Genomic DNA, 23158 nt, shown 5'->3' on the forward strand with positions numbered 1-23158 from the left:
CATCGGCAGGCGGACTCCCAACCACTGCGCCACCAGGGAAGCCCAAAGGTTAATAATTTTAACATTATATGAATCATGCTTTAAGTATGAAGTATACGTAAAGTGTTATGGGAAGACAGATGAGGGAGAAATTAATTCAGTAGGCAAGAGAGGCACAGATACAGGGTATTTAAGCAGGGCCTTGAAAGATGGGTAAGAATTGGTTTTCTGATTTAAATACAGACTTTAAGAGAAAATGTGTTATATTAGAATTATATAGGCTGAATTCCATTACAACAAACATAACAAATCTCACTAATTCTTCTCCTCTCAAATTTCCAAATTTCTGTCAGCCGTCTTCTTAGATTAAAAAATATTCTTTTAGGGGCTTCCCTGGTGGCGCAGTGGTTGCGCGTCCGCCTGCCGATGCGGGGGAGCCGGGTTCGCGCCCCGGTCTGGGAGGGTCCCGCGTGCCGCGGAGCGGCTGGGCCTGTGGGCCATGGCCGCTGGGCCTGCGCGTCCGGAGCCTGTGCTCCGCAGCGGAAGAGGCCGCGGCGGAGGGAGGCCCGCATACCACAAAAAAAAAAAAAATATTCTTTTAAACAAGAAAGTTCAAATAATTCTCAGTAAGGTTTCCATAAGAGATGTGAGCAGACTTGAGACAGTTCTAAAAATATGTAGTTATAGTAGTGATCCATACTTTTGGTGTAATTTTAAGAAATCTGTGCTTTTTCTGAAAATAAGTTAATTCGTTTTCAGAGTTTTGTGTGCGTGTATGTGTGTTCTCTTACTATTCTATTGACTCAGCCTTTTTGTCCTAGCTATCAGATTTTAGCTAAGCTGACGAAACATAATGTGTAGATCATGCTACTACATGATGTAATTTAAAATTTTTACTCATTGGTAATTAGTGAATTAATTGTGTTAGTGTTAAGTACCGATAGCCAAGAATAAATACCATTTAAAACTGCTTATAATTGTTAATACGGAAGGCTACCAAGTCCAAACGTGAAACCCAAAAAAATTAATATAGAAGTTTTTAGGTGGTTAGCCTCAGAAGCTAGTGATTTAGAGTAGAGGGGTGAACAGAAATAACCAGCGATAACATTTGGGGGTGAGAATGGGTACGAGTTCAGATGCCTTGAGACAAGGAGGCCTGTGTGGCTGGGAGGCCATGGTCCAGGGCGAGTATGCTAGGACAGTGAGTCAGAGAGTTGGTAAAGGGCCAGATCCGTACAACCTGCTAGGCTATTACAGACTTTGGCTTTTACTCCGAGTTAGGAAGTCATTGAAGGCTTTTGAGCAGAGCAGTGGACACAATCTGATCTGTCTTTACAAGAATGATTCTGGGTGCTGTGCTGAGAACAGACAAGTGCTATGTTATGGGTTTGAAGGAAGGATGGAATTGCCTTTTCCAAAGATGGGTTAATCTTAGAGGAGTAGGAGGAGACGTTCAAGTAGACAGTTGGACAGAGAAAACTGGAGTTCAAGGGAAGACTGGGCTGGAGATGCAAATATGAGAAGTTGAAAGTCTGATGTAATGAATCCATACTGTGGATTCCATTTATGTATGTAATCATGTAATTATCGCACTAATTATATGCAAACAGATACTTGTTAATTTCTTACGCTAAGCATTATACTTGTCTAAAATAATTGCTTTCGTTTGGAATCAGTATCTAATGTGATTCCCTAGCACACTGTACTTTTTCTATCATGGTTTCTATCACTTTATACTGCAATTGCCTGGTTATCTGACTAGACTGTAAGGTTTTTAAGGATTGGAACCTGTCTTCTTGCCAGGTATAGAGGTGCTCACGTAGACCGTATGGAACTCAATTTAATATGTGAGGACTGGAATACTGAGAGTTACTACATTTGAATTTTTTTCTTTTTTTTAAATTTTTATTTTATACTGGAGTATAGTTGATTAAATTTGAATTTTTAAGAGTATATATCTTATATGAAATCTAGAAACCACCATTTTTCCATTTACACAAAACTTTGTTGCTGCAAACAAAAAAACCTGGATTTTTTTTTTTTTTTCCTTTCTTTTCTCTCCGAAGGCATTACCTTTGGGGAGACAAGGCCTAGGTAGTATCGCAGTGAAAATTAAGTCATAACCATGTAACTTTTTTTTTTTTTTTTTTTTTTTTTTTATGGTATGCGGGCCTCCCCCTGCTGTGGCCTCTCCCGTTGCGGAGCACAGGCTCCTGCGGAGCACAGGCCCCGGACGCGCAGGCTCAGCGGCCATGGCCCACGGGCCCAGCCGCTCCGCGGCATGTGGGATCCTCCCAGACCGGGGCGCGAACCCGGTTCCCCTGCATCGGCAGGCGGACGCGCAACCACTGCGCCACCAGGGAAGCCCCAACCATGTAACTTTTTAAAGGACTCCAAATCATTAATTTGAGAGAAGCTCAAAATGGCTATACTGTGACTATCTTATTGTGTCCAAAGTTGAGTGTTTCTGAAGACATACATAGGGTAAGCATTGGAAAGAGTGTGAAAATGAAAACATCATGTTTTCCCTTTTAGCATTAACTTTGACTCCTCACCATTATCCTTAATTATAATGCCACAGTTGGGTGAGTAGAAAGGAACATCCTTCTGATCTTTAAAAACTTGCTTGATTTTAGCAGATTTCACACAGGAATGATAAATACATTACAAGGACACATCTGATGTGGTTCCTCTGCCCTCTTGCAGAAGAAAATAGTGCCAGTAAAAGGTATAATAACACCGAAGGAACTGTCGCCATTATTTACAAAAGTAAGGAAGACTAGGGAGCCACCCTAAACACAGATGATTAAAAGAATATCTGAGGAATGGTTAATATGTAAATCTTAGGAAGCTGCAACTTTGTACCAAGAAGGACCCTTAATAATCTGTGTGTGTTTTCCCCTCAGAGCCCTTTCTTTAAAGGAAATATTATTCAGATGACTTCCTTTTTAATAGAAAAGTGCTTTATTAGGAGTTGGATTGAGAGAAAGATGGGACTTAAGACCACTGAGGACACAGTTTGGTAACCAGTGATCTAATCTGATTTTCCCATTTTCTCTCCGCATTTGAGAGAATAAAGGCCTAGAGAAGTAAAGTGACTTATCTAAAGACATAGAGCCAGTTGGTGGTAAAGCCAGCTCTAGAATTCAGGTTTCCTAACTTTCAATCCAATCTTAACCTTCTTAGTTCTCATTTTGACTTAAATATTTATATTTTATTTAAAGTAATAGTAATATATTTATTATTAGCCTTTATTTAAAACTGTGAGAAATCTGTTCTATATATTAAGTTAAAGACCTTTTATTTTCCTTTCTAAATACGTGAGAGAAATGAAAAATCAATACCCAAGGTATGAACAAAAACACACAATTTTGGTTTTGGTTTAATTTTACTTGTGTACTTGACTGTGGACTCAGAGGCTGTATGTTGTTTGTAGGTGAAAGACTGTACAGAACCAGCACAGACGTAGTAGCAGTTGTTCAGTCAACAGCACAAAGCCCTGGGATGCGCTGGTGCAGTGGAGTGTCTAGGTTACCCAGCCTGTTCTCGTGCTAATGTGATTAAGCTGAGGATTTTGACATAGGATGATTATCCTGGATTGTCCAAGAGGACCCTGATTCTAATCCACAAGTGTTCTGATAAGGGAGAGTGAAGGGAGATTTGAGACACACAGAAAAGATGTGAAGACAGAGGTGGAGTGTGGAGTTATGTGACTACAAGCCAGGGAATACTGACAGCCTCCAGAAGCTAGAAGCAAGGAACAAATTCTCCCCAAAACCTCTGGAGGGAGTGCAGCTCTGCCAACACCTGTTTCCTGGGGCTGTTGTAACAAACTACCACAAACTGGAGAAATTTGTTCTTTCATAGTTTTGGAGGCTCTACGTGCTCCCCCTCAAGGATCTGAGGGAGGATTTATTTTTCCTAGCTTCTGGTGGTTTCTGGCAATCCTTGGTGTTCCTTGGCTTTGCAACTGCATCACTCCAGTCTCTACCTCTGTTGTCACATGGCCATTTTCCTTCTATGTGACTGTGTCCAAATGTCCCTCTTCTTATAAGGAACACTAGTCATTAGGACCCACTCTAATCCAATGCGACCTTATCTTAACTTGATTGCATCTGCAAAGGCCCTATTTCCATATAAAGCTGCATTCACAGGTACCAGGGGTTAGGACTTGAACATATCTTTTTGGGAAATGCAGTTCAACTCACAGCAGACGATGTGGATGGCTGCCACAGTGACCGAGAGAGTGGAAGCAAGGGAACTAATGGGAGTTGGTTGTTCTATCGGCAAATGATGACAGCTGTTAGATTCAGCTATATTTAGGGGACAGAGGTGATGAGATTTGCTGAGGATAATGAGGGAGAGAGGGAAATTGAGGATGACTTTTCTACTTTTATGTGTATACAGTTGCTCATACAAGGTAGTGAGAATGTTAGATTTGTAGTGATGACCTTGAATACATTTAAGTGATTAAAAATTTTATTGGCATTTCTCAGCACATCGTACAACTAATTGAATCTTGGGTACCATTTTTTGGTGATTTTTTTACCCTGGATGTTGGTTAAATGAGTTTGTATGCTAAATAAGTATCTTCTGTTTAGTGTGTTACAACTAATGTACTCATCATTTGTACCTGTGTTGGCATTTTAGTTCACCCTCCAGTTAGTTGGTTTTTTTAATCGATGGATGCCAGCTTTATCTTGAGTTGTGAGTAGGCAGCAAAAATATATAAAATTCTTGAAAAAATATGTAAGACTGTGATAGTCTTCAGGGTTAATCTTCATGGGTTTTAAGTCCTCTTGTAGTGTCTTAAAGACAGTTAAATAAACAATGAGTTTTGTTTAAATCAGAGGGAAATGAAGTGCTAACACTGTCAGTCTACTAATGTACTGATTGTTGGACTTTAGCCAAGCCCATTGCCCTACTACAGACAAAAGTCATGGAATGCTTCATGTCTCTTTCAGGAGTCTGAATTTCCACATATAATGCTTAGAGACATGATACTTTTGTTTGCTGGGGCATTTTTACCTTTAAAATTTAAAAGTCAAAATGCTGTATTGTGCCTAGCATTCTTTGTGGAGCTCTGCTAACAAGAATTGCTTGATCTTAGGTGATACTTCATGATTAAATGAGTTTTATATGTAAACTGAATATATTGAAATTACACTCTGATAATACTGAAAAAGGTAATACTATAAATTTAAAAAACTATAAAATCAGAGAAAATTAGATTTGTTTAGATCAGATATCAAAAGTGTAGTAGGTGTCCTTCCAAAATTCATGTCCACCCAGAACCTCAGAATGTGACCTTAGGGTTGTTGCAGATTTAATTAGTAAGATGAGGTCAAACTGGATTAAAGTGGACCCTAAATCCAATGACTGTTTGTGCTTAAAAGAAGAGGATACACAGAGAAGGTGATGTGAAGATTGGGGTTAAGACTGGAATTACGTTGCACAAGCCAGGGAATGTCAAGGATTGCCTATGACCACCAGAAGCGAGGAGAGAGGCATAGGGCACCTGCTCCCTCAAAGCCTCCAGAAGGAACCAACCCCACTAACACCTTGATTTCAGACTTTCAGACTCCAGAACTGTGAGAAAATAAACTTGTGTTGTTTTAAGCCATCCAGTTTGTGGTAGTTTGTTATGGTAGCCCTAGGCAACTAACAGTTTATGATTCTAAGACTAATTTTCATTGAAGTGAAAGATGGATCATTTGCTGTTTTCAGAGCCACTGTCCCTGCTTTTTAAGCTGCTGCTCAGAGCCACTTCTCTTGATAATTGGCTGCCATTGTGGTGACTGTAAGAAGTGCACTAGCATCACGGTCACACGCCCCTCGCTGTGATAGGCAGCATGACTGATCACAGCTGTTTTCCCTTGTATCTCAGAAGAAGGATGGAAGCTTGGCCACCTACTTGTGCTTATTGGGGTACCCAGTTCTAGAGGTTTGCTCATGGGATATGACAGCAGTTTATTTCAATTCCAGTTAGGGTGAAATTTTGATTTGAATATAACTGTGTTAGGGAAATTCTAGCTACTGCAAGAACCAACATACTGATCTTATGCTTTAACATAATACAGTTTCTTTTGTTCTCATGGTCAAGTCCATTGCTGATGTTTCTAGTCAAGCAGCTCCAAGCCAAGTGACTCAGAGACCTGGGCTCCTTCCATCTTGTGGTTCACCATCCCCTTGAGCCTCCTCAGAGAGTTCTTTTTGCACCATCTTCATCCAGCTGGTCAGTGGGTGGGGAGCCGGTGAAGGAGCACAGGCGGGGGGTATAGGCCACGTTTTGTTTGGCCAGAACCAGTTGCATGGCTCTACCTGAATTGCAAGAAAGGCTGAGAAATGTAGTTATCGTTGTGTGTCCAGGAAGATGAAATGGGATTGTTGAACATACAGTCAGTCTCTTCCAAAATAGCATATGTAATATATGCTAGTATATGCAAAATAGCATTTTGGTTCATTCATATTTTTAAAATTATCTTAATATATTTTGTAGCCATGAAGCTTTTCTTTTATTATTTTGGATGTGCGATATAGGTTTTTCCAGCAAATGTTCTGAGTCATTCCTCTCAAACTCCCCTGGGTGTTTTGAGTAATGACATTTTATTATTTATTTATTTATTTATTTATTTATTGGCCACATCAGGTCTTAGTTGTGGCGCACAGGCTTCTCTCTAGTTGTGGCATGTGGGCTCTGTAGTTGTGCCACGCGGGCTCTCTAGTTGTGGCACGCAGGCTTAGTAGTTGTGGCATGCGGGCTCTCTAGTTGTGGCATGCAGGCTCAGTAGTTGTGACACGTAGGCTTAGTTGCCCTGTGGCATGTGGGATCTTAGTTCCCTGACTAGGGATCTAGCCGCGTCCCCAGCATTGGAAGGCAGATTCTTAACCGCTGGACCACCAGGGAAGTCCCAGTAATGACATTTTATAATTTATTGCCCTACTAAAATTAAAACTTCTCTTTGATAATTTAGGATTGAAAAGTATGACCTGGAATTGCAATATAATTGTAAATAAATCCATTGCAATAATATATTGCTTCTATAAATCACGGTGAAAAGGAAAAGCTGACTTTTACATTTCTGGTATAAGGTTCCATAGTACCTGGAAATTCATGTTTCTCAAAAGTTTTTGTTTTTCTGGGCTTCCCTCGTGGCGCAGTGGTTAAAGATCTGCCTGCCAATGCAGGCGACATGGGTTCGAGCCTTGGTCCAGGAAGACCCCACAGGCCGTGGAGCAACGAAGCACGTGTGCCACAACTACTGAGACTGCGCTCTAGAGCCATGAGCCACAACTACTGAGCCTGCGTGCCACAACTACTGAAGCCCGTGAGCCTAGAGCCCATGCTCCGCAACAAGAGAAGCCACTGCAATGAGGAGCCCGTGCACCACAACAAAGAGTAGCTCCCGCTCGCTGCAACTAGAGAAAGCCCGCGCACGGCAACAAAGACCCAACGCAGCCAAAAATAAATAAATAAAATAAATTTATTTTAAAAGAAAAGTTTTTGTTTTTCTGGCCGCTTTATTTATAGTCTGGAGAATGAGCTAGCAAATACTTCTTTTCTATTGTCAGCAAGTTTTGAAGGCAGATTTTGCTCTCTAATTTCCAGGGATACTAAAAATGATAAATGGACATTATCCCTGTTGTAAACACAAACCTTCATTTATTCTCATTTCTGATTCTTCCTGGTGTGATTCCTGTTACTCATCCTTTTGTCAGACCTACTTTGTTTGAATATTTATATGTGTATTGGTTTATTATCATACTCATAATATACTTTGTGATGAAAATGACAGGCTATTTTTTTCAAAACTGCATGTATACTGTAACTAATTCATCTGAATAACTTTCGTTTGCCTATTGATAATACCCCCTTTCCTTAAAAAAAAGAAAACTTTACGTTTCCAGAGAAGAAGCTTGAAATATTTAGCTGATAATTCCAGGCAAATGTTTTCCTCTGTAGTATAAACTGAAGATTCTTAGAGACTAGGAAGTTGGTTTTGAGCTGCCTATTTTCTCTCCTGTCCTTTGTTTTTCCCAAACACATAGCTATTGATTGTATACTTTTTGTAATTTGCTGTGTATATTGAGAACTGGCTGTTTTCTCTGGCCTAAACATAGGAGTGTTTTTGTCTATGCAGCAGTTGCTTGTAGAGCACTTAGGCTATTGCAGTTATTGTGCTGGGCTTTGGACCTGCACTTTGGAAAGAGCCATGCCTAGTAGTAGACTGTGTTTGGCCTACTCTGGAATCTACAGGCCAAGGGATGTGGTAGTTGGAGGAACTCTGAAGCCCAGGAAGACTGAAGTTTTGGGGTTCTTGATCCCTTTGAAGATCAAAAGACTTACTTGTGAATAAATTCTTTGGTTACCAAGGAATTAAATCCATATCTTAGATCTGAAAGACTTAATAAATAGCTTTTATGATAGCAAGGGCTGTAAAATTCATGCTAGTCAATTACAGCTATTTCCTTTTCATTGTAGTTGTCTGGAAATGCTTGTTTTTCATTGCTAGGTGTTTTGCTGCTCTTGAGAGTCACGATCAGTTAGTGACTTAAGGCAGAGTAACCTCTCCCTCTGACTTTTCCCAGCTAGTGAAAAGCTGTTCTTTTGCAGGGTTGGGAGTAGAGGGGAAAAACAATATGGAGTCCTAGATGAAATTAGAATGCTATTTGTGTACAAATACAAAAGTTTTCACCAGAAAATTATAGATTTTTTTTTGTTTACTTTTTAGTCTATTTTCTTTTAATCATTATTTGAGAAGTAGTGACTTCACATGTCTTATTCAAACACAACTACTGGTATCAACAATGTGAAACCTACTTTCATTGTGGGTGGTGGATATAGGTTCATTTTTATTAATTAAATGGCTTAGTGTGCTATTTTTTGCTTTCACATGTTCTTAGGATGTCTGGAAAGCTTACTCATTTCTTTGGGAAAAGTATTCAGTAGTAGAAACATGCTTATTTTGATTTATAGCTGATTTATAGTTGCTGGCTAGGGAGAACTGGTAATATTGAAGAGGGATTAGGAGTTGTGAAAAAAAGTCATGAACTTTTATTTAGCAATTCATAGAATGAAAATTTAGAAACAATGATCAATAATGAAAAAATGAGAAAACAAGGGATAGTTCTATGGAGTATCTTGCAAGTCTTTTAAATAGAAAGGCTGAGAACTTGGGAAAGTGTATGATACGATAGGAGGCTAAATAAAGCAGGATATAAAATGCTGGGCATGTTATGATTATATGTATATAAATGAATTGCAAATTTTAAAAAAACCTGAAAAAATTCAGCAAAATGTTTATAATACTGTGAAGAAAGTAGGATTATGTTTATTTTCTTGTTTTTAACTCCCCTTTCTTTTAAACTTTTGATGATAGAGTTGTACTTAAAATAATAATTGAAAAAATTTAAGTGGAAACATAGTGGATTTTGTGTGTGATTCTGAGAAAGTTTAAAATAAAGATCTTGAAGTTTCCTATAAGTAAATCATAGGAATGGGCTAAATGTGGAAGGTTTTATAATTTTTTTTTAGAGATTTCTAATAAGTTGAAGAATTGTCATCTATTTGGAATGGGTGAGTTTTAGACATTTCTGAGGTTATGATTGTACAAAATAGTTTAAGGACAGTGTTAGAACTTCTGAATCTAGACTCATCATCTTTGGTGTAATCAACCTTGTAGGGAAAAGGGTAGGTAGTCAAAAGAATGTTATCTAATGCAGTAGAGAGTAATGGAAAATAAGGTTTTTCGGAAATTGTTTTGCTCTTGAAATCTTTGTTTTTGTTTTTAAAAGTCAAATTACATGTTATCAGTATGTATTATAAAGTGGAAAGTAAACTCTAACCCCATCTCTCAGAGAGAACCACTGTGGAAAAGAATTTTGAATCACATTGCATCTTACGTGATTGTGTAGATATTGTTCTTTGTTACCTTGTCAAGTCACCTTGGCTGAAGTCTGTTCTTCTAGGCAAAGCAAACTAAAATATAGTTTTTTTGTTTTGTTTTTTACTATGTCTTAGGAGAGAGGAATAGTGGTGTGGATTATCCAAAAATTATTCATGCTTGATTTTAGAATTTTTGTTTTAGTGTTTGCATGTGTGTGTGTGTGCCTGGCTAGGACGTTCCAGCACTCCTAGTAAAATCATCTCACAGTGAAGACTTGATTCAGCTGGAGCTGTGGAGCTGTCTAGCTTCATCATCCTGATTTCCACACGCACAGCAGTATGCATCACCTCTGACACAAGTCCCAATTTGTATCTACAGGAGGTAGTGAGTGTGTTGTTTATTCTTTTGGGAGCAGTTAGAGTAAATAGGGGTATACTGACCCTTAGGCATTCTCAGATTTAAGATTTAGTGATTCCTGAGGCCTCTAAAACCTCATGATATATAGTAATTTGCAGTTTTTCTTGGGCACAAATTTGAATCGAGCCTACCCTGAGGCCTGCTGCCCAGCCTCGTCATTTCAGTGAAGTTCAGCTGTTTCTCCTCACAAATGGTGTTTTATGCTTTAATGCTTGTGCCTTATGCTATTATTCTTTGTGGAGAACTACCACAGAAATAAAGGCAGCTGGGAAAGCAGGTGATGAAAATTCTGAAGTCTACCGAAGTGATGGTTTTTACCCAGAAAATAGAAGGTGTAGGTAATTTAAGAATGTCGAATGTGGTAGAAGCTTAACAAACGTATGTACCTGAACAAGTCTACCATTCATTATAATGGAAATGACAACAAAAAGTTAGTGAAACTGTTTCGGTGATTGTTCTAGCCAAAGAAAAAAATACTCATCAAATGAGAAAGAAAACTCAAGAGAATGTTGAAAAGGCTCTGAAGGTATGGTCTGGTCATGCACAGGAAAGATGAGACTGCCATTTCTGGGAAGTAACAGATGGTGAAGCCATTGAACTGACAGGTGCAGGTTGATTTGATAAAGTTTTTCAAATGTGTATTTTTGCCAAATATGAAGTTAATGAGGGGAGGCCACACCAGCTAGCCATATAGTGCTCTGAAACTGAGCTGAAGACGCTCATACAGCAGGGAAAGGTTGTAGTCTCTGTGAATGCAAAATTGTAATGAAACCCACATTTGAAGAAAATACCTTCTCTAAATACATGTCCCATGAAGAGACATGAGCATCAGATATTCAGATAACTAAGGGATAATTTTGATGATGGAGTGGAGGGAACTTTAAAGATGCCTAAGCAGTGAATCTAGTTCCCTGCGAGGACAGGAGGTGCGGGAAGGAAGGAGGGACGAGGGGCGTGTAAAAAGGCAGCACCAGCTGTCTAGTTCATTCCCAGCTGCCTCTCCCGTCTTCTCCCCAAATTGAGATGATGGAGTGGAGGGAACTTTAAAGATGCCTAAGCAGTGAATCTAGTTCCCTGTGAGGACAGGAGGTGCGGGAAGGAAGGAGGGACGAGGGGCGTGTAAAAAGGCAGCACCAGCTGTCTAGTTCATTCCCCAAATTGATTCACCTGCTTCTTTGGTCAGTATTAATCAAACGCTGATGATCCACCAGGTGAAAAAGGCATTGTTAACCTGATACTGTAACTCAGTGGGTCTCAAATTGTGGTCCTTCAGACCTGCAACATCAGCAAAATCTCGGGCCTCCACCCAGAATTACTGAGTCAGAAACTCTGGGTGGTGGAGCCTTGCAGTCTGTTTATAGCAAGGCCTTTCTGGTGGTTTTGGTGCATGCTAAAGTCTGAGGCCCTCCGTTGTACCTTGTCTTCATGCAGCATTTCCTTTCAGCATTTTAATTTAATTTAATGTCGTTTAAGTTATCATTTAATTTAATATCGTTACACACAATGTATAGTCATAGTAATTATCTTTATTTGATTTTTCAGAGTTTTAAAATTTATGGTTAATTTTACTATAGTTTGTATTAGAGTTTGCTTTGGTGGATTTTTAAAAAATTACTTTGGCCCTGTGTTTACATAATCTGTAAGAGTGTGAAGGGGTAGCACACATTTTCCAGGCACTGTTTTCATGAATATTATAGGAGGAATTATAAGCTCTGGTGGTATTCAAGAACTTAGAGATTAGAGAAAGGTTCAGGGCATGACATTTCTCAGGGATAAGAGTCTACACTAATTTGGGAGATATAAATAAACCTAATCAGATTGAGTAGCTGTGAGTAAGAAGCAAGATTTACTGGGCAGTTGACTTTGTATATTTTGATCTGATGCATAAATTAACCGTCTCCAAATATATTTAGCAGCTGGTTGTCATTTTCATCAGCTAAAAGCAACTAGTCTTAAATCTGTTTCAAAGCTCCTGCCAGCACACCTTGCTGAGCTTGCTTCGACTTTCAGCTCTGAGACAAAATTCCCAGCTGCCAGTTCAATGCTCAGGTCTCTGGACCTTGTTATGGGGTTGTCTAAATCCTCCTGCCAGCTCTTGAAATGAACCTGGGCAAGTAATTTAATTCAGTCTTTCTGACACTTCAGGTAGTCAAGGAGGATTTAAGGATTTATATGCAATAAGAAACATGCTTTATAGTTTTATCAGTCTAAGCTCTAAAGGTATAGAAGGTGAGGTGAGAGTTGAGTGTTCCCACTTATTCCTGACCATTTTCAGCTCCAGGGACGTGGTAAATTCTTCCACTATCTCTTATGTACTGATCAAACTTTCTTACTTTTTGGTGCTGTATTATCATGAATACTTCCGTTCTTTAAAGTTTTTGAAATTGTGATTGCTTAATGTGCTGTTCTTATTATTGTTTTTGATTATTTTGGATTACACTAGGCCCTCACTAGGTTATACAAAGTTCTGTAAATATTTTTGTAGATTATTTTAGGGAAATGTAGGTTATTAATGTTTCACTATGTTCAGGTAAATAGAACTAAGTGAAACCAACACAGTAAAGTTGTATTAGTTATTGCCTCAAAACTCAGTGGCTTAAAACAGCACACATTTATTGTCTCAATTTCTCTGAGTCAGGAATTCTGGAGTGACTTAGCTGGGTAGTTCTGGCTAGAGATTATCATGAAGTTTGCAGCCAAGATGTCCTAGGGGCACAGTTCTCTTGACAGGGGCTTGATCTAGGGGCTTGACAGGGACTGGAGGATCTTTGCAGTATGGCTTGCTCACCTGGCTTCTGAAGAGGCCTCTGTTCCGTTTTGGCTGTTGGCAGGAAGTTTCAGTTCCTCACCTGTTGGCCTTTTCATAGGGTCCCTAGGGTGTCCTCATGGCAGCTGGCTTCCTCAGAGGGAGTGATCCTAGAGGGGGTAAAGGTGGAAGCTATTTGCCTTTTATGACCTGGTTTCAGAAGTTACAGCAGCCATTGAGTCTGCTACATTGTTTGTTAGAAGCTAGTCACTAAGTACAGTCCACAAGCAAAGGGAATGGGATTGGGCTCCACCTTTGAAGGGAAGAATTTAAAAAAAATTGTGGACATATTTTCAAACTACCACAGATAGACACTAGGATATATTTGGCAAAGACATGTAATTGGCAACAACCAAATTTGTACTTATTTCTGTGTTGTTCAGTGGTCTTCTAGTTAAAGCAGGTGTTTCTGCTACTATATATGTTCCCGAAACTTCTCATGTTCTCCAAAGTTGAAAATTAAAAATAAAAGTGTTTATGGGAAAATAGAGTTGGAGAGCGGCAGGACTCTAAGTCCAAGCATCTTTATAACCAAAATACTAACAAAAATAATAATGGATACCTCAGGAGACAACCTGGACAGCCTAGGCAGGTGACTTATTGTGTCTGGAAGTTACAGACACAATATTAGGGAATATTAAAAATGCACAATAACGTAAGAGTAGAAGTGTTGGCTTGTGGACATTGAGACTGCATTTACCATAAGCTTTTTCCTTTGTTTATGAAAGTTATAATTCCACTCCCAATATTCTGACTCCCCTTGCCTAGAGTAAATCCTTATGGACCAATACTATGCATATTATACTGACTTCATTCCCCTATTTATGATCATAAATGAATTAATTAGTATTAATGAAACATAGCAGAATGGACTGTAGTTTTTTTAAAATAAATACTTCTAATCATGTTTATTCATTTGTTTAATAAAATTCCCTTATGATAGATAAAACATGAGTAGACTTAATTTCAAAAGCTCCTGGTCAAAATTCTAAGTTAGTAAGATCCAAAGAAGTGATGTTTTATTATATTCTTCACTCCCCCTCAAAGCTGAAATTCTCTCATCTTGAGGAATAACATTTAAGTTTAGGCTTTTTTTTTTTTTTAAACATCTTTCTTGGAGTATAATTGCTTTACAATGTTGTGTTAGTTTCTGCTGTATAACAAAGTGAATCAGCTATACGTATACATATATCCCCATATCCCCTCCCTCTCGCGTCTCCCTCCCACCAAGTTTAGGCTTTAAACTACAGAAGAGAAGAGAGAAGAAAAAGAAAAGAAACGAGCAAAATCCCAAACTCTTATTTTTAAAAATGGAGGGGTTTGTCTGATCATCACAATGATCTCTGTTCTTTGATCCAGACTGCTGTTTATATATAGGGCTTGTTAAAATACAGATTACTGGGCTTCATACTCAGAGATGGCCAATTCTGTACTTCTAGGGTGGGGCCTGAGAATTTGCATTTCTAATAAGTTTCCAGGTGATTCTGGTACCACTGGTCTTGGGACCATACTTTTAGAACCACTCTGTCTGAAGCAACTGTTACAACAATCTGTCCTACTCCCACTTGAGTCAACAAAGGAGGTTATTTTAGAATTCTCAGGATTTTTCTATCAGAGTAGCTCTATCCAGTTATCTTAGTTATATCCGTTAAGGTTGAAGTTCTAATATTTGTGACAGTGTAGAGAGATTAATGAACTATGCATTATTCTTTTCACATTTGTTTTTGAAAGGTAGTATAGTGACACCCAGCTTAACCAGAAGTGAATCGTTCAGAAGACTGAACTATTTAGATTAATACTTATAAATGTGCAAGTCAAGAAGGACCTCTGAGTGGAGGAAAAGACCACAAAGTTTAGTCCTTTACTTTGAAAGAGGGTAGAGAGCTAACTTTAGGCCTATTGTTTTAGGATTGAATGTAAAGTAAGGCAGTAAATTAGAAGTTGCTTATATACTCATTACTGTCAATAATTGGAAAAGAAGAGCCGAAGAACTATGATAATACTGAAGTTTGGAGCTATTTTTGGACAAGAGCAGATAGCTCTTCTAGTCCGCTGGTCCCACAGGGTTTCTCTGAATTTTTGAATACAGTAATATATTGAGAACCCACACTTTAAAGAAATTCTTTAATTAGTTAAACATACTTTTATAATCTATAAAAGTGAACGGTATGTATGAGAAAGAATTAAATTTAAATATTTGGCACTTGGGTCCAGCCAAGATGGAGTGACAGAGACTGCATTTACTCTTTAACCTAAAAGAAGAAACAACTAAAAATCAGATGAAATATATGAAACAGCTTTCAGACATTGGGCATCAGGCAGCACAAGACACAAAACCCCACAACAGATGTGCTCCTTGAGAGAAAGGAAATAGATTAAAACAACCCTACAAACGTACCATCTTACTGATGGTGGCAAAGAGTTCCAGGATTAAGTTGTAGGGAGGAGGAACCCAGGCAGAGACTGGTATTCACGGTGAGTTCAGGAGACAGAGCTGGGAGTCCATTGTAGCTAAGCAGTTTGCGTGTACAGAGTAGAGTGCTGGAGAGAAAAGAGATGTGCAAGGAGTCATCATTGAGCCTTCAGCTGAGTGCTGATCATTCATTTATGTGAAGAAGAAACTATGTGAGGCTGGGGTTTAAAACCACTGAAAAGGAGCAGAGGGAATAAACGTTGATGCTCACACAGGGCCAGGCAAAGTTCATGCTCCTACCAGCCAGACTGGAGAATCTTATAATTTAGAGGCTGTCAGTTAGAGTATTGCTTGCTAATATTGCTATTATAAATCTAGACTTAAGGCTGCTCTGGTCTTATATGACAAATCCCAGAAAGCAAGCCTGGTAAGAACCAAACTGTTTTCAACTAACTTAACTGTGTCCCAGAACAAAACTCCATAATATTCATATAAATACAAAAATATCCAACACTCAACAAGATAAAACTCTTAATGACTAGCATCCAAACAAAAATTACCAGGTGTGCAAAGAAGCACAAAAATAAGACCCATAAGAGAAAATGATAAAATAAAACTGACACAGAAGTGATACAGATGATAGAATTAGTTGACAGGGACACTTAAGCAGCTATTATAATTGTTTCATATATTCATGAAGGTAAAAAAAGGCATATTAAGGAGGGACATGGAAGATATATACATATGTGTGTATATGTATGTGTATATAAGTATGTACCCACATATAGCCAAATTGAACTTCTAGAGATGAAAAGTACACTGGATGGAATTAACAGTAGATTAAACACTGGAGAGAAATGATTAGTGAAACTGAAACCACAACATACCAGAATTTGTGGAATGCAGCTAAAGCAGTACTTAGAAGGAAGTTTATAGCACTTAAATGCCTATATTAAGAAAAAAGAAAAGCCTCAAGTCAGTGACCTCAGTTTCCACATTAAGAAAATAGAAAAAATTAGCAAAAATTAATCCAAAAGTTAGTAAGAGAAACAATGATAAGAACAGATGTAAATGAAACCATAAACAGAAAAACAGTAGAGAATGAAACCAAAACCTGGTTCTTTGAGTTGTTTAATAAAATTGGAGGAAGGGGGAAGGGTAAGATGGGAGGAAGTGAGAGAGTGGCATGGACATATATACACTACCAAATGTAAAATAGATAGCTAGTAGGAAGCAGCCGCATAGCACAGGGAGATCAGCTGGATGCTTTGTGACCACCTAGAGGGGTGGAATAGGGAGGGTGGGAGGGAAACGCAAGAGGGAGGAGATATATGGGGATATATGTATATGTATATCTTATTCACTTTGTTATAAAGCAGAAACTAACACACCATTGTGAAGCAGTTATACTCTAATAAAGGTGTTTTAAAAAAAAAAAGGATGGGGGCTTCCCTGGTGGCACAGTGGTTGAGAGTCCGCCTGCCGATGCAGGGGACACGGGTTCGTGCCCCGGTCCAGGAAGATCCCACATGCCGCGGAGTGGCTGGGCCCGTGAGCCATGGCTGCTGAGCCTGCGTGTCCGGAGCCTGTGCTCCGCAACGGGAGAGGCCACAACAGTGAGAGGCCCACATACCGCACAAAAAAAAAAAAAGGATGAATGACTCGTAAAGATCAAATCTTGTATTCTTTGCTAACTGTTGTTGGGAGGAAATATGGGGTAGTAAAAAGACAATGAATAATCTGATCCTCTAGTTTTGTATATTGGTCCTGTATAAACCAACTTGTGACATAGGACAAAATAATTTAAACACTTTCTTTAATATTCTTATCTTTAAAATAAAGACAAAAACTCCTCCCTCAGTTTTTTATGAGAAAAAAGATATAATAAATCCAAGCAAAGTTATAAAATGTAAAATGTTATTATAATAAACATTTTTATGTGAAAAAAATAAATAAAAAATAAAATTGGTAATCTTCTAATCAGACTGATCAAGAAAAGATAGAAGTTCGTTTCCTAGAGTAATGCAAGTGAAAACAAAAATAAACAAATGGGACCTAATTAATCATAAAAGCTTTTGCATAGTGAAGGAAACCATAAACAAAACCAAAAGGCAACCTACAGAATGGGAGAAAATATTTGCAAACAATGCAGACTGAAAGGGATTAATTTCCAAAATATACACACAGCTCATAGAACTCAATATCAAAAAAACCAAACAACCCAATTAAAAAATGGGCAGAAGATCTAAATAGACATTTCTCCAAAGAAGGCATACAGATGGCCAACAGGCTTATGAAAAAATGCTCAACATTGATAATTGTTAGAGAAATGCAAATCAAGACTACAATGAGGTATCACCTCACTCTGGTCAAAAAGTCTACAAATAATAAATTCTGGAGAGAGTGTGGAGAAAAAGGAACCCTCCTACACTACTCGTGGGAATGTAAAGTGGTAGAACCACTATGGAGAATAGTATGGAGGTTCTTTAAAAAACTAAAAATAGAGTTACCATATGATCCTGCAATCCCACTCCTGGGCATATATCCAGAGAAAACCATAATTCAAAAAGATATATGCACCCCAATGTTCGTTGTGGCACTGTTTGCAATAGCCGAGACATGGAAGCACCCTAAATGTCCATCAACAGGTGAATGGCTAAAGAAGATGTGGTGTATATATATATATACAATGGAATATTACTCAGTCATAAAAAAGAATGAAATAATGCCATTTGCAGCAACATGGATGGACCTAGAGATTATCATACTAAGTGAAGTAAGCCAAAGACAAATATCATACAATATTGCTTATATGTGGAATTTTAAAAAAAAGATACAAATGAACTTATTTACAAAACAAAAAAAAGGTATGTTACCAATATCAGGAATGAAAGAGGTGACATCACTACAGTTTTTTATTGATATTAAAAGGATAATAAGGAAATATTGTGAACAACTGTATGTCAACTATATGAAAATTTAAATGAAATGGACAAACTTTTAAAAAGTCAAACCATGAAGGCTTACTCAAGAATAACTAGATAATGGAATAGCATAGCCTTAACTCAAGTAAAAAAATTGAAATTATAGTTAAACACTCTCCCCCCACACACACACAAAACAAAAAACAAGTAAACAAACAAAAACCAGAAAAAGCAAGACTCCAGATCCAGAAGGCTTCACTGGGGAATTCGAACAGATGTTTAAGGACGAAATGATACCAATTTCATCCAAATTTTTCCAGAAAAGTAGAGGAAAGAATTCTTCAGCTCAGTCTATGAAGCCAGCATTACCCTCACCCCTGACACCAAATCCAGAATGTTTTTAACCATTTAAAAATTTTTATTTATTTATTTTTGGCTGTGTTGGGTCTTTGTTGCTGCACGTGGGCTTTCACTGGTTGCGGTGAGCGGGGGCTACTCTTTGTTGCAGTGTGCGGGCTTCTCATTGTGGTGGCTTCTCTTGTTGCAGAGCACAGGCTCTAGGTGCGTGGGCTTCAATAGTTGCAGCACGCAGGCTCAGCAGTTGTGGCTCATGGGCTCTAGAGTGCAGGCTCAGTAGTTGTGGCGCACAGGCTTAGTTGCTCCGTGGCATGTGGGATCTTCCAGGACCAGGGATTGAACCCGTGTTTCCTGCATTGGCAGGCAGATTCTTAACCACTGCACCACCAGGGAAGTCCCCCAGAATGTTTGTTTATATATATATATATATATATATATTCTTTTTCATATTCTTTTCCATTATCGGTTGGAACTATTGAATATAGTTCCCTGTGCCAATTTGTTGTTCTTAATGGTGAAAAACTGAATGCTACTCCCCTAAGATTAGGAAAATGGAAAGGATGTCTGCTTTCACTAGTTCTGTTCATTATTGTATGGAAGGTTCTAGCTTGTGCAGCAAGGCAAGAAAAAGAAATAAAAGACACCCTGATTGCAGTGGAAGAAGTAAAGCTATCATTCTTCATAGGAGAGGACTCATTTTACCTGATTTCAAGACTAATGATAAAGATTCAGTAATCAGGATACTGTGATATTGGTTGAAGATAGACAAATAGATGAGTGGAATGGGAAGAACCAAGAAATTGACCCACCCAACTATGGTCAGTAGAATTTTGATATAAGTGCCAAAGCACTTCAGCGGGAATGGATAATCTTTTTTTTTTAAATAAATTTATTTATTTATTATATATATATTTTTTTGGCTGTGTTGGATCTTCGTTGCTGCCCGTGGGCTTTCTCTAGTTGCGGCGAGCGGGGGCTACTCTTTGTTGGGGTGTGCGGGCTACTCAGTGCAGTGGCTTCTCTTGTTGCGGAGCATGGGCTCTAGGCCACGTGGGCTTCAGTAGTTGCAGTACACGGGCTCCGTAGTTGTGGCTCACGGGCTCCAGAACGCAGACTCAGTAGTTGTGGCTTACGGGCTTAGTTGCTCTGCGGCATGTGGGATTTTCCCAGACCAGGGCTCGAACCCATGTCCCCTGCATTGGCAGGCGGATTCTTAACCACTGTGCTACCAGGGAAGTCCCAATGGATAATATTTTTAACAAAAAGTTCTGGAATAATTTAGATAGCCACTTGTCAAAAAGCAAAAACAAAAACCTCCTGAACCTCTACTTATTTCTTGCTGTGTACAAAAATTAACTTGAGGGCTTCCCTGGTGGCGCAGTGGTTGGGAGTCCACCTGCCGATGCTAGGGGATGTGGGTTCGTGTCCCGGTCCGGGAGGATCCCACATGCTGCGGAGCGGCTGGGCCCGTGAACCATGGCCGCTGAGCCTGCGCGTCCGGAGCACACAGGCTCCGCAACGGGAGAGGCCACAGCAGTGAGAGGCCCGCGTACCGCAAAAAAAAAAAAAAAAAAAAAGTATCTCTAAAGATTTTAAAAATTTATTTATTTATTTTTGGGTGTGCCCAGTCTTAGTTGCGGCACACAGGATCTTCGTTGCGGCATGCACACTTCTTTAGTTGCAAAATGCAGATTCTTAGTTGCGGCATGCTCGTGGGATCTAGTTCCCCGACCAGGGATGGAACCCAGGCCCCCTGCATTGGGAGCGTGGAGTCTTACCCACTGGGCCACCAGGGAAGTCCCTAAGCATTTTTTATTTGCAAAAAAATTCCAACTTTATTGGGGAGGAGTACATGTTGGGGTGTTTAATTATACTGAAAATATTTTCTTTTTAAGCTGGCTCATAAGTTCACGGGTGTTCATTATGATATTTTATATATTACATTTTTAAAATAATTCATAATACATTTAAAATATGCTTTTTAAAAATTCATACTTCAGAGAATTCCCTGGCAGTCCAGTGGTTAGGAGTTGGGCTTTCACTGTTGTGGGCCTGGTCAATCCCTGGTCGGGGGACTAAGATCCCACAAGCCACACGGCACAGCCCCCCAAAATAAAATAAAATAAAATTCATACTTCAGATGCTAGAGGACTATGTTCAAATAGCTTCCTTATTTTAAAGTTTAAATAGTTAATAAGCATTTAAAGTAGGTGAGCTGAAAAGGGATTGGTGTGTCCCTTTGAGTTGCTCTAAATAGTAGTCCCAGCACCATTACAGATGAGCCCCACATTCTCTCCAAATGAAACCAAGCCCATCTTTGTACTCCTAGGCTCAGGCTCTTCTCCGTTGGCATGATGCTCATCAGTTCTGCAGTAGAAGTGGGCAGCCCACCAAGAAGAATGTGGCTGGCAGCAAGCGTGTGTGCCCTTCCAATAAGATCATCTATTATCCACAGGTAAGCATAGCTTTAAAAGGTCAGTAATCCAAGAAGGCTGTGAACTACTCTGTCTTGGGGATGGAAGCCTGTACAGCTAAAAGGCTTTCCTTGGTTACCCATTACTTTGTTTCATTAACAGGCCCCAAAGCCTAGTGCCCAAGTTTCCATCCCCTTTTCCTAGATGACTCCTGTGGTGATCACTCTGGTGTCAGATGGGACTCGATGCCTGCTTGCCCGCCAGAGTTCCTTTCCCAAGGGAATGTATTCTGCCTTGGCAGGTTTTTGTGATATAGGTAAGGGATTTCGGGCATATACAGATAACATTGAAAGACATGAAATCTTATAGTATGAAATAGTATGTATTTTTTATTCTTGTTGCCATAGTGCTTGGTGTCTCAAGCACATTCTTCCCTATTATATCAAGAAAACTACTTTGTGGCATCAATTTTCCAATATTTTATAGGCAAATTTTCAAACATAAGCATAGCTGGAAGATTTATACAGTAAATACCCATATACTCACCACCTAAATTCCATAATTACTATGTTTACTTTATCACATATCTATCCATTCCTCTATCCACCCATTAATCCATCTTATTTTTTGATGCATAGATTGCAGACATTAGTATACTTCCTCCTAAATATTTCAACATGCATATTAATATTATATTAACTAGAATTTAATATTTATTTACGGGGTTTTTTTTTTTGTCGGTCTATTGGGGTAAAATTTGCAAATGGTGAAATGTGGCGTTTGATTTTTATTAAAAACCTGAGAGCAGCAGTAGCCTCTCCGACTCTTATTTTGTGTAACTAAGCTAGTAGGTTCAAGTATTGTGGTTCAATACCCAACTTCAGACTTGATTCCTAGTGTAGAGAGTCGGAGATTTAGGGCTCTCCCAAGAGTATTTCATTGACTTTGGAGCCAGTTTTGCGTTCCTTTCGCCAACGGGCTTCTGTATCACCCTTCCTGCTGCAGGGCTGTCCTGAATTAATCTGTGTGCTTATAGGTGAAAGTCTGGAAGAGGCTGTCCAGCGATAAGTTGCAGAAGAGGTGGGATTGGAGGTGGAAAGACTGCAATACTCTGCATCTCAGCACTGGCCCTTTCCTAATGGCGCACTCATGATTGCTTGTCATGCAACTGTGAAACCAGGGCAGACAGAGGTGAGTTCTGATGCTTCCCTTATGATATATCCTTTGCCTCATCCAAGCTGGTCTGTAGGTACTTACTAAGCACCTGTCTAGTCCAGCATTGTTTAGATTATACAAAGACATGTAATATATGATTTATACCTTTAAGGAATTTGCAATCTTATAAACAACTAATCACCATAAAAATCGGGAGTGCCAACACAATCACCATTCTTCCTTGTATATATCTCAGTCATGAAACAATTTATCTTTCATCATCAGGAAATTAACAGTCTTGTATAGACTAGGCACACAATAAATATATAAAATTTAATGATTGATTTCAGAATTGGTATTATTGCTCCAGTCAGGATGTTGGGGAATAATATAAAATCATAGGAACTTCTGATTGAAAGGGACTTAGATGTTGTCTTATCCCACCTCATCTTGCTCTAACATCCCTGACAGATGGTGTTGTGGTCCTTATGTGCCAAAGTCTGTCTATTTTGTGCTTTGGTTTCTATACAATGAATAATATCTAATCTGTCTCAGCTCCCTGTGGATACAGTTTGCATTTTTGCTTCTTGCAAGGCAGATACTATGCTTTTGACTATCATTAATTAACACATCCTTTAAAGAAGAGTAGCATTTATATGTTCTTTTTTTAGTTATATAATTTTACCTCTCAATGTTAAACACTCTTTTTTTTTTTGGCCATGCTGCATGGCTTGCAGGATCTTAGTTCCCCAACCAGGGATTGAACCTGGGCCACAGCAGTGAAAGTGCTGAGTCCTAACCACTGG

The 23158-nt window shown here is 39.0% G+C and overlaps 2 protein-coding genes across 2 annotated transcripts in view; both read left to right on the forward strand.

Annotated features, from left to right (window-relative positions):
- LOC112067605 (NAD(P)H pyrophosphatase NUDT13, mitochondrial-like) overlaps positions 1–22476 on the forward strand; it is a 23367-nt gene extending 891 nt beyond the window's left edge. The window contains 3 exon segments of the mRNA XM_024133903.3: positions 21113–21238; positions 21402–21513; positions 22234–22476. Of these exon segments, the coding sequence (XP_023989671.1) occupies positions 21113–21238; positions 21402–21513; positions 22234–22457 (462 nt within the window). The 3' untranslated portion in view covers positions 22458–22476.
- Positions 1–23158, forward strand: part of PHLPP1 (PH domain and leucine rich repeat protein phosphatase 1) — a 221102-nt gene that overhangs the window by 83334 nt on the left and 114610 nt on the right. The window lies entirely within an intron of this gene.

The sequence above is a fragment of the Physeter macrocephalus genome, chromosome 19 (assembly GCF_002837175.3).
Source record: "Physeter macrocephalus isolate SW-GA chromosome 19, ASM283717v5, whole genome shotgun sequence".
NCBI lineage: Eukaryota > Metazoa > Chordata > Mammalia > Artiodactyla > Physeteridae > Physeter > Physeter macrocephalus.